General features: G+C 45.0%; 1 protein-coding gene across 1 annotated transcript in view; it reads left to right on the top strand.

The window, feature by feature from the left end:
• The window catches only part of LOC138358473 (trichohyalin-like), a 31,193-nt gene extending 21,835 nt beyond the window's left edge, over window positions 1-9,358 (top strand). Inside the window, exons 2-3 of the mRNA XM_069316466.1 lie at window positions 7,664-8,088; window positions 8,671-9,358. Of these exons, the coding sequence (XP_069172567.1) occupies window positions 7,664-8,088; window positions 8,671-9,358 (1,113 nt within the window). The remainder of the gene's footprint in view (window positions 1-7,663; window positions 8,089-8,670) is intronic.
• Window positions 9,359-10,347: the final 989 nt, after the last annotated feature.

The raw sequence follows: 10,347 nt of genomic DNA on the forward strand, positions 1-10,347 counted from the left end.
TATTCGTGCAATGGCTTTTGCAACATGTGATATCTTTTATATGTCTCTGTAATTATTGTAATTGATTGCTAATGGTAATTGTGTAGACTTACATGTAATCAATGTCTGCATTTTCAAGTAAAAATTTCTGATGGGGCAGAATTCTTGCATAATGATTTTTCTTAGTGGGGTTGAGTATGAATATTGAATTAATAAATATTAATTATGATAGCATGTAGGCAGCTTGAATATCAAAATAAACCAGTTTTGTAATAATTTATTTATTGAATAATTTACGTAATACATATATACAATGACCATCTGATATATCAATTAATATGCATAAAATATAAGAACTTCAGTAATATTATTTCTCGAGATATTTCATGAAATTTTATTTCATTTTGCTCAATTTTTATTTAATTTGTATTTGCAATTTATTTGGAATTATAATTATTATTATCGTCACTTTATTTTTTATTATTCCTCTAATCTTTATTATTATGAAATTCAAAATTCAGACACATAATAACTTATAATATATATTATCATATATTATCATATAATATATATTATCACATGCTGTATACTCAAGGTCATGAAAATCTAAAATCAATTTAGATTTAGAAGCTACATTTATCAGATTTAAAAACCATCACACCTGTCAAGTGCAGAATCAGAATGTATGTTCATAGCAACTTATACAAATTATTAACCAGGTGATGAATTCAATTTCTGAATTAAACAGGTGATGAAATTTAATGGCTGAATTAAACAGGTGTACATTTATCGACATCAACCCTAACATTGTTTCCATAAAGTAACGTTTAGCTTACAATTTGAAAGGTGATATATATATATATATTGGACAAATAATCCTGCCATTCATCTGGGCTCTGGAAGACTCGAACTGCGAACCCCATGCGTGTGGGGCCGAAAATATAGTTTACCACCAGAGCAGTGAGACATATTGATGAGAAGACAGTTTAAGGAACTAATATAAAATAATCATGCCACGAAGTTATATCCAACCAAAAATTCACACCCTCAGCATTTTTCATCAACAGATTCAAGAACTATACAGGACGATTATAATCACTACAGACATAGTTCAGACAAAATACATCTGACTTCAGCAGTGATTGAAATTACTCAATATTCGAAATTACTCAATACTCGAAATTACTCAATACTCGAAGTTACGAGTACTCAATATTTTTCAATATTACTATTTGAGTCAATTGTAGTCAGTATATTTATTGCATATATTGTTGACCTGCTGCACCATTATATATGTCACTCATTCTTAAATTGTGAGAGAGAGAGAAGATAAGAATGAGAGAATATCACTCATTCAGTTTGCTGGATACACAGTATGATTATGAAGTATGATGAAGATAATGAGTAACCCATACTCACTATGAGTATTTCCATATATTTCTTCCATTCACTTGAGTTCCCAGCTTCCCTTCAATGTCCTCTTGTCCAACGTTCAGTTAAAAGACACTGTACTTTTCCATCTTGTCTCTGTATCTTGTATGTAGTGATTATATCCCATCAGCTCTTTCTCTATTCTTCAAGAGTTGTGAGACTGAGTTCCCCTTAATCTGGAACTCGTAAAAATTCAAACTTTTGAACTTTTTCAAGTTCAGTTTTGTTTGAGGACTTGCGATTCCATGCTAGTGGAATACCAAGGATACTAATATTGGTCCCAAATAAACTGTAAAAATTGTCTTCAATCATTATTTTGGTTTTTATATATTGTTCAAATGTTTCGAAGGGCGCCTGACAGCTGGGTGGACAGCGCTTCGGATTCGTAGTCCTGAGGTTCCGGGTTCGATCCCCGGTGGAGGCGGAGACAAATGGACAAAATGTTTCTTTCACCCTGATGCCCCTGTTCACCTAGCAGTAAATGGGTATATACCTGGGAGTTAGACAGCTGCTACGGGCTGCTTCCTGGGGGGGTGTAACAAAAAAGAGGCCTGGTCGAGGACCGGGCCGCGGGGACGCTAAGCCCCGAAATAACCTCAAGATAACTTCATGAAGATAGCCTACCATATGATACTGAAGTTCCCCTGATTATATCTGTCTCTGGAGTTATCTCTGATTATATCTGCCTCTGGAGTTATCTCTGATTATATCTGCCTCTGGAGTTATCTCTGATTATATCTGCCTCTGGAGTTATCTCTGATTATATCTGCCTCTGAAGTTATCTCTGATTATATCTGCCTCTGGAGTTATCTCTGATTATATCTGCCTCTGGAGTTATCTATGATTATATCTGCCTCTGGAGTTATCTCTGATTATATCTGCCTCTGGAGTTATCTCTGATTATATCTGCCTCTGGAGTTATCTCTGATTATATCTGCCTCTGGAGTTATCTCTGATTATATCTGCCTCTGGAGTTATCTCTGATTATATCTGCCTCTGGAGTTATCTCTGATTATATCTGCCTCTGGAGTTATCTCTGATTATATCTGCCTCTGGAGTTATCTCTGATTATATCTGCCTCTGGAGTTATCTCTGATTATATCTGTCTCTGGAGTTATCTCTGATTATATCTGCTGGAATTATATCCATTCCTAAATATTTCTCTATTTGTGATTTCTGTCGATGCCTAGCATTCCCATATAGGGTACAGTCCTTCTGCTCTTCTACCTCCCTTCCCCATCATTACCTTACACCTTACCTCACCCCTCATCAGACTCGTTGTCTCCTGTTGCTTAGGTATTCCTCTATCCACCGGAGTACCTTCCCATTCACTCTAGCCTGCATCTCCAACTTTCGCACTAGCCTCTTGTGTGGCACTGTATCAAAGGCTTTTTGACAATCCAAAAATATGCAGTCTGCCCACCCTTCTCTTTCTTGCCTTATTTTTGTTGCCTGGTCGTAGAATTCAAGTAACCCTGTGAGGCAGGACCTGCCATCCCTGAACCCATGTTGATGCTGTGTTGCAAAGTTCCTTAGCTCCAGATGCTCCACTAGTTTTTTGTGTGTGTTTTGTGTGTGTGTGTGTGTGTGTGTGTGTGTGTGTGTGTGTGTGTGTGTGTGTGTGTGTGTGTGTGTGTGTGTGTGTGTGTGTGTGTGTGTGTGTGTGTGTGTGTGTGTGTGTGTGTGTGTGTGTGTGTGTGTGTGCGTGCGCGTGTGTGTGTGTGTGTGTGTGTGTGTGTGTGTGTGTGTGTGTGTGTGTGTGTGTGTGTGTGTGTGTGTGTGTGTGTGTGTACTCACCTAATTGTACTCACCTAATTGTGCTTGCGGGGGTTGAGCTCTGGCTCTTTGGTCCCGCCTCTCAACCGTCAATCAACTGGTGTACAGATTCCTGAGCCTATTGGGCTCTATCATATCTACATTTGAAACTGTGAATGGAGTCAGCCTCCACCACATCACTTCCTAATGCATTCCATTTGCTAACTACTCTGACACTGAAAAAGTTCTTTCTAACGTCTCTGTGGCTCATTTGGGTACTCAGCTTCCACCTGTGTCCCCTTGTTCGCGTCCCACCAGTGTTGAAAAGTTCGGCCTTGTTTACCCGGTCGATTCCCCTGAGGATTTTGTAGGTTGTGATCATGTCCCCCCTTACTCTTCTGTCTTCCAGTGTCGTGAGGTGCATTTCCCGCAGCCTTTCCTCATAACTCATGCCTCTTAGTTCTGGGACTAGTCTAGTAGCATACCTTTGGACTTTTTCCAGCTTCGTCTTGTGCTTGACAAGGTACGGGCTCCATGCTGGGGCCGCATACTCCAGGATTGGTCTTACATATGTGGTGTACAAGATTCTGAATGATTCCTTACACAGGTTCCTGAACGCCGTTCTGATGTTAGCCAGCCTCGCATATGCCGCAGACGTTATTCTCTTTATGTGGGCTTCAGGAGACAGGTTTGGTGTGATATCAACTCCTAGATCTTTCTCTCTGTCTGTTTCATTAAGTACTTCATCTCCTATTCTGTATCCTGTGCCTGGCCTCCTGTTTCCACTGCCTAGTTTCATTACTTTGCATTTACTCGGGTTGAACTTCAACAGCCATTTGTTGGACCATTCACTCAGTCTATCCAGGTCATCTTGTAGCCTCCTACTATCATCCTCTGTTTCAATCCTCCTCATAATTTTTGCATCGTCGGCAAACATTGAGAGGAACGAATCTATACCCTCTGGGAGATCATTTACATATACCAGAAACAGTATAGGTCCAAGGACTGACCCCTGCGGGACTCCACTTGTGACGTCTCGCCAATCTGAGACCTCACCCCTCACACAGACTCGTTGTCTCCTGTTGCTTAGGTATTCCTCTATCCACCGGAGTACCTTCCCTCTCACTCCAGCCTGCATCTCCAACTTTCGCACTAGCCTCTTGTGTGGCACTGTATCAAAGGCTTTCTGACAATCCAAAAATATGCAGTCTGCCCACCCTTCTCTTTCTTGCCTTATTTTTGTTGCCTGGTCGTAGAATTCAAGTAACCCTGTGAGGCAGGACCTGCCATCCCTGAACCCATGTTGATGCTGTGTTACAAAGTTCCTTCGCTCCAGATGCTCCACTAGTTTTTTTCGCACAATCTTCTCCATCAGCTTGCATGGTATGCAGGTTAGGGACACTGGCCTGTAGTTCCGTGCCTCCTGTCTATCCCCTTTCTTGTATATCGGGACTACGTTAGCTGCTTTCCAAGTATCTGGCAGTTCCCCTGTTGCCAGTGATTTGTTATACACTATGGAGAGTGGTAGGCTCAGTTCTCTTGCTCCTTCCTTTAGAACCCAAGGGGAGATTCCATCTGGGCCTATAGCCTTCGTCACGTCCAACTCTAGTAAACACTTCCTTACTTCCCCACTGGTAATCTCAAACTCTTCCAGTGGTTCCTGGTTAGCTACTCCCTCACTTACCTCTGGAATTTCTCCTTGTTCTAAGGTGAAGACCTCCTGGAATTTCTTATTCAATTCCTCACACACTTCCTTGTCATTTGTAGTGAATCCTTCCGCCCCTATCCTTAATCTCATAACCTGTTCCTTTACTGTTGTTTTTCTCCTAATGTGGCTATGCAACAATTTAGGCTGAGTCTTTGCCTTGCTTGCGATGTCATTTTCGTATTGTCTTTCTGCCTCTCTTCTCATCCTGACATATTCATTCCTGGCATTCTGGTATCTTTCTCTGCTCTCCAGTGTCCTGTTATTCCTATAGTTTCTCCATGCCCTTTTACTTTGCTGCTTAGCTAGCCTACATCTTTGATTAAACCATGGGTTTCTCATCTTCATTTCTCTGTTTTCCTTTTGGACTGGGACAAACTTGTTTGCTGCGTCCTTGCACTTCTGCGTGATGTAATCCATCATATCTTGGGCCGTCTTTCCCCTGAGCTCTGTTTCCCATGCTATATCTGTTAGGAATTTTCTTATCCCCTCATAGTTTCCCTTTCGGTATGCTAACCTTTTGGTTTCGGTATCCCTCCTCGAGTTCAATAACCCTTCTTCAATCAAGTACTCAAACACCAGTACACTGTGGTCGCTCATTCCTACTGGGTCCTCAAAACCGATTTCTCTTATGTCGGAGTCGTTCAGAGTGAAGACTAGGTCGAGTCTCGCTGGTTCGTCATTGCCTCTCATCCTTGTGGGTTCTCCGACATGCTGCGTTAAAAAGTTGCTTGTCACCACCTCCAATAGTTTGGCTCTCCACGTATCCTCGCCTCCATGCGGTTCCTTGTTCTCCCAGTCAATCTTTCCGTGATTGAAGTCGCCCATGATGAGCAGGTGGGATCTATTTCTACAGGCAGCAGAGGCTGCCCTCTCAATTATAGTGTTAACTGCCTTGTTGTTGTTTTCATACTCTTGACTGGGTCTCCTGTCATTTGGTGGAGGGTTGTATATTACTGCTACTACTATTCTTGGTCCTGCCATTGTTATGGTGCCTGCTATGTGTGTGTGTGTGTGTGTGTGTGTGTGTGTGTGTGTGTGTGTGTGTGTGTGTGTGTGTGTGTGTGTGTGTGTGTGTGTGTGTGTGTGTGTGTTAGAAATATATATGCAGTAGATATAATAAAGGAAAAAAAGATTGGGTAGAAAGGCGGGGTCCAAGAGCTAACAGCTCGATTCTGCAGACACAAATAGTAAATACACACACACACACACCTGCCTCCAAACCTGCCAATCAATATCACCAGGTGTATCCACCCACCACAACACTCCCCAACTCCCTAACTCATCTCTAGCATCCCACAACACACCAAGGACGCCCACAGCACACCACGGACGCCCACAACTCACCACGGACGTCCCACAACACACCACGGACGACCACAACACACCACGGACGCTCACAACACACCACGAACGCCCACAACACACCACGGACGTCCTACAACACACCACGGACGCCTTCAACACACCACGGACGCCCACAACACACCACGGACGTCCCAAAACACACCACGGACGCCTTCAACACACCACGGACGCCCACAACACACCACGGACATCCTACAACACACCACGGACGCCCACAACACACCACGGACGTCCACAACACACCACGGACGTCCCAGAATACACCACGGACGAATACAACACACCACGGACATCCCAAAACACACCACGGACGCCCACAACACACCACGGACGTCCCACAACACACCACAGACGTCCTACAACACACCACGGACGCCCAGAACACACCACGGACGCCTTCCACACACCACGGACGTCCCACAACACACCACGGACGTCCTACAACACACCACGGACGTTCCAGAACACACCACGGACGCCGACAACACACCACGGACGCCCACAACACACTACGGACGTCCCAGAACACACCACGGACGCCCAGAACACACCACGGACGCCCACAACACACTACGGACGTCCCAGAACACACCACGGACGAATACAACACACCACGGACATCCCAAAACACACCACGGACGCCCACAACACACCACGGACGTTCCAGAACACACCACGGATGCCCACAACACACCACGGACGCCCAGAACACACCACGGACGCCTACAACACACTACGGACGTCCCAGAACACACCACGGACGAATACAACACACCACGGACATCCCAAAACACACCACGGACGCCCACAACACACCACGGACGTTCCAGAACACACCCCGGACGCCTTCCACACACCACGGACGTCCCACAACACACCACGGACGTCCTACAACACACCACGGACGCCCACAACACACCACGGACGCCCACAACACACTACGGACGTCCCAGAACACACCACGGACGCCCAGAACACACCACGGACGCCCAGAACACATGGAGACGACCTCATATTCAATTCTCATGCTAAGCTGCTGACACCCAGCTGTGACAAGCCCAAGAGACAGGAGGGACACAATTCTCTACGACTCTAGAATATATCATTACATCCCCACCTGACGTCCGTACCTTACGTCCGTCACTCTCTCGTCTCCACCTCGTCACCTGACGTCTGAGACTTTCTCCTCAGGCATCTCCTCCTCCCATTCTATCCTCTTCTATCCTCTTTAAAATTAAACTCTGTGAGATCTCATCTATTCAAAGCGATTCCATCAACTGTGTCAATCCTTCCCACTTCATCTCTCTTTGGATTCCTTTCGAATCATGTTAAATATTGCTGTGTTGGGTGTCAAGATCCTTCACGTTAATTGGGCACTAAATGCGTGTTAAATAGTTAACCTGATCATCCGGTCTCCGATATGAGGACAACCAGCTGCGATATGAGGACAACCAGCTGGGATATGAGGACAACCAGCTGCGATATGAGGACCAGGAGCTACGATATGAGGACAAGCAGCTACGATATGAGGACCAGGAGCTACGATATGAGGACAGGCAGCTGCGATATGAGGACCAGGAGCTACGATATGAGGACAGGCAGCTGCGATATGAGGACTGGCAGCTGGGATATGAGGACCAGGAGCTACGATATGAGGACAGGCAGCTGCGATATGAGGACAGGCAGCTGCGATATGAGGACCAGGAGCTACGATATGAGGACAGGCAGCTGCGATATGAGGACCAGGAGCTACGATATGAGGACAGGCAGCTGCGATATGAGGACTGGCAGCTGGGATATGAGGACCAGGAGCTACGATATGAGGACAGGCAGCTGCGATATGAGGACAGGCAGCTGCGATATGAGGACAGGCAGCTACGATATGAGGACAGGCAGCTGGGATATGAGGACCAGGAGCTACGATATGAGGACAGGCAGCTGGGATATGAGGACCAGGAGCTACGATATGAGGACAGGCAGCTACGATATGAGGACAGGCAGCTGGGATATGAGGACCAGGAGCTACGATATGAGGACAGGCAGCTGCGATATAAGAGGCAGCTGCGATATGAGAGGCAGCTGCGATATGAGGACAAGCAGCTGCGATATGAGGACAAGCAGCTGCGATATGAGGACAGGCAGCTGCGATATGGGGACAGGCAGCTGCGATATGAGGACCAGGAGCTACGATATGAGGACCAGGAGCTACGATATGAGGACCAAGAGCTACGATATGAGGACCAAGAGCTACGATATGAGGACAGGCAGCTGCGATGTGAGGACCAGGAGCTACGATATGAGGACAGGCTGCTGCGATATGAGGACCAGGAGCTACGATATGAGGACAGGCTGCTGGGATATGAGGACAACCAGCTACGATATGAGGACCAGGAGCTACGATATGAGGACAGGCAGCTACGATATGAGGACAGGCAGCTGGGAAATGAGGACCAGGAGCTACGATATGAGGACAGGCAGCTGGGATATGAGGACCAGGAGCTACGATATGAGGACAGGCAGCTACAATATGAAGACAAACAACTACAATATGAAGACAAACAACTACAATATGAAGACAAACAACTACAATATGAAGACAAACAGCTACAATATGAAGACAAACAGCTACAATATGAAGACAAACAGCTACAATATGAAGACAAACAACTACAATATGAAGACAAACAACTACAATATGAAGACAAACAACTACAATATGAAGACAAACAGCTACAATATGAAGACAAACAGCTACAATATGAAGACAAACAGCTACAATATGAAGACAAACAGCTACAATATGAAGACAAACAGCTACAACATGAAGACAAACAGCTACAATATGAAGACAAACAGCTACAATATGAGGACAAACAACTACAATATGAGGACAAACAACTACAATATGAAGACAAACAGCTACAATATGAAGACAAACAGCTACAATATGAATACAAACAGCTACAATATGAAGACAAACAGCTACAATATGAAGACAAACAGCTACAATATGAATACAAACAGCTACAATATGAAGACAAACAGCTACAATATGAAGACAAACAGCTACAATATGAAGACAAACAGTTACAATATGAAGACAAACAGCTGCGAAATTAGAACAAACACCACGACTATGACGCCAGACTATAAAAGCGACGGTCCTGTCGCCACACCACACGACAACATCAACAACGAAAGACTCGACACTGTACACAACACCTATACCAACAGCTCCGAGACGGCGAAGAGGAGCCGAAACGCGATGGCAAATCCCCGCGGAACACCGCGCCAAAGGGCACCAGCAGAAGGACGACGCTGCTGTTACGCGCGGGAAACTCCAGCCTCACCTAGACATCGGGCGGGAACAAGGCCTCCCTGACTGATGTCATGACAGCATTCCTCCCCACGGCCGTCCTCATCAACACCCAGCGCAGCCCCTGCTATGCATGACCCTGTAAATCATGACGAAGTGTCCCAGCCGTCAGCCGGAATACATACACACATGACGCCAGTCCATGTATAAATATTCCGTACCCAGCGTCCACGTCTCCGGGTAAACAACACGTCACATGGGTGCATAAATGACCAAAGGTAAAAAAATTATATCTTGGCAATTATGTGCTTATATACATACACATGTGTATACATACACAAATTCTTTGCCTAGAGATGGGTTGGTCAGGTGCCAGGTGTTGGCCTGTATCCTCTCTCTCTTTCTCTAGTCAGTCTGGTGTTAACAACGGCTTTAACAAGACGAAACGTTCATCTCTCTTCCCCATTTCTTTGTGGTTTTTCCACACACATATACATATATTAATACACATACATACAAACATACTTATGTACATTTATGTACATGCAAATAAGGGAAGAGCAGGGAACTATCAGGAGAAAGCGCCAAGCCATTACGACTATATAGCCCTTGGAAGGGGTCAGGATAAAGATTTGGGATGGGACGGAGGGAAAGGAATGGTGCCCCAACCACTTGTGGACGATCGGGGGATTGACCGCCGACCTTCATGAAGCGAGACCGTCGCTCTACCGTCCAGCCCAAGCGGTTGAGCGTTCATATAAATAAGCAAACATAAATACGTGGATACATAAAT

This window comes from Procambarus clarkii, chromosome 83 (genome assembly GCF_040958095.1).
Source record: "Procambarus clarkii isolate CNS0578487 chromosome 83, FALCON_Pclarkii_2.0, whole genome shotgun sequence".
Classification (NCBI taxonomy): domain Eukaryota; kingdom Metazoa; phylum Arthropoda; class Malacostraca; order Decapoda; family Cambaridae; genus Procambarus; species Procambarus clarkii.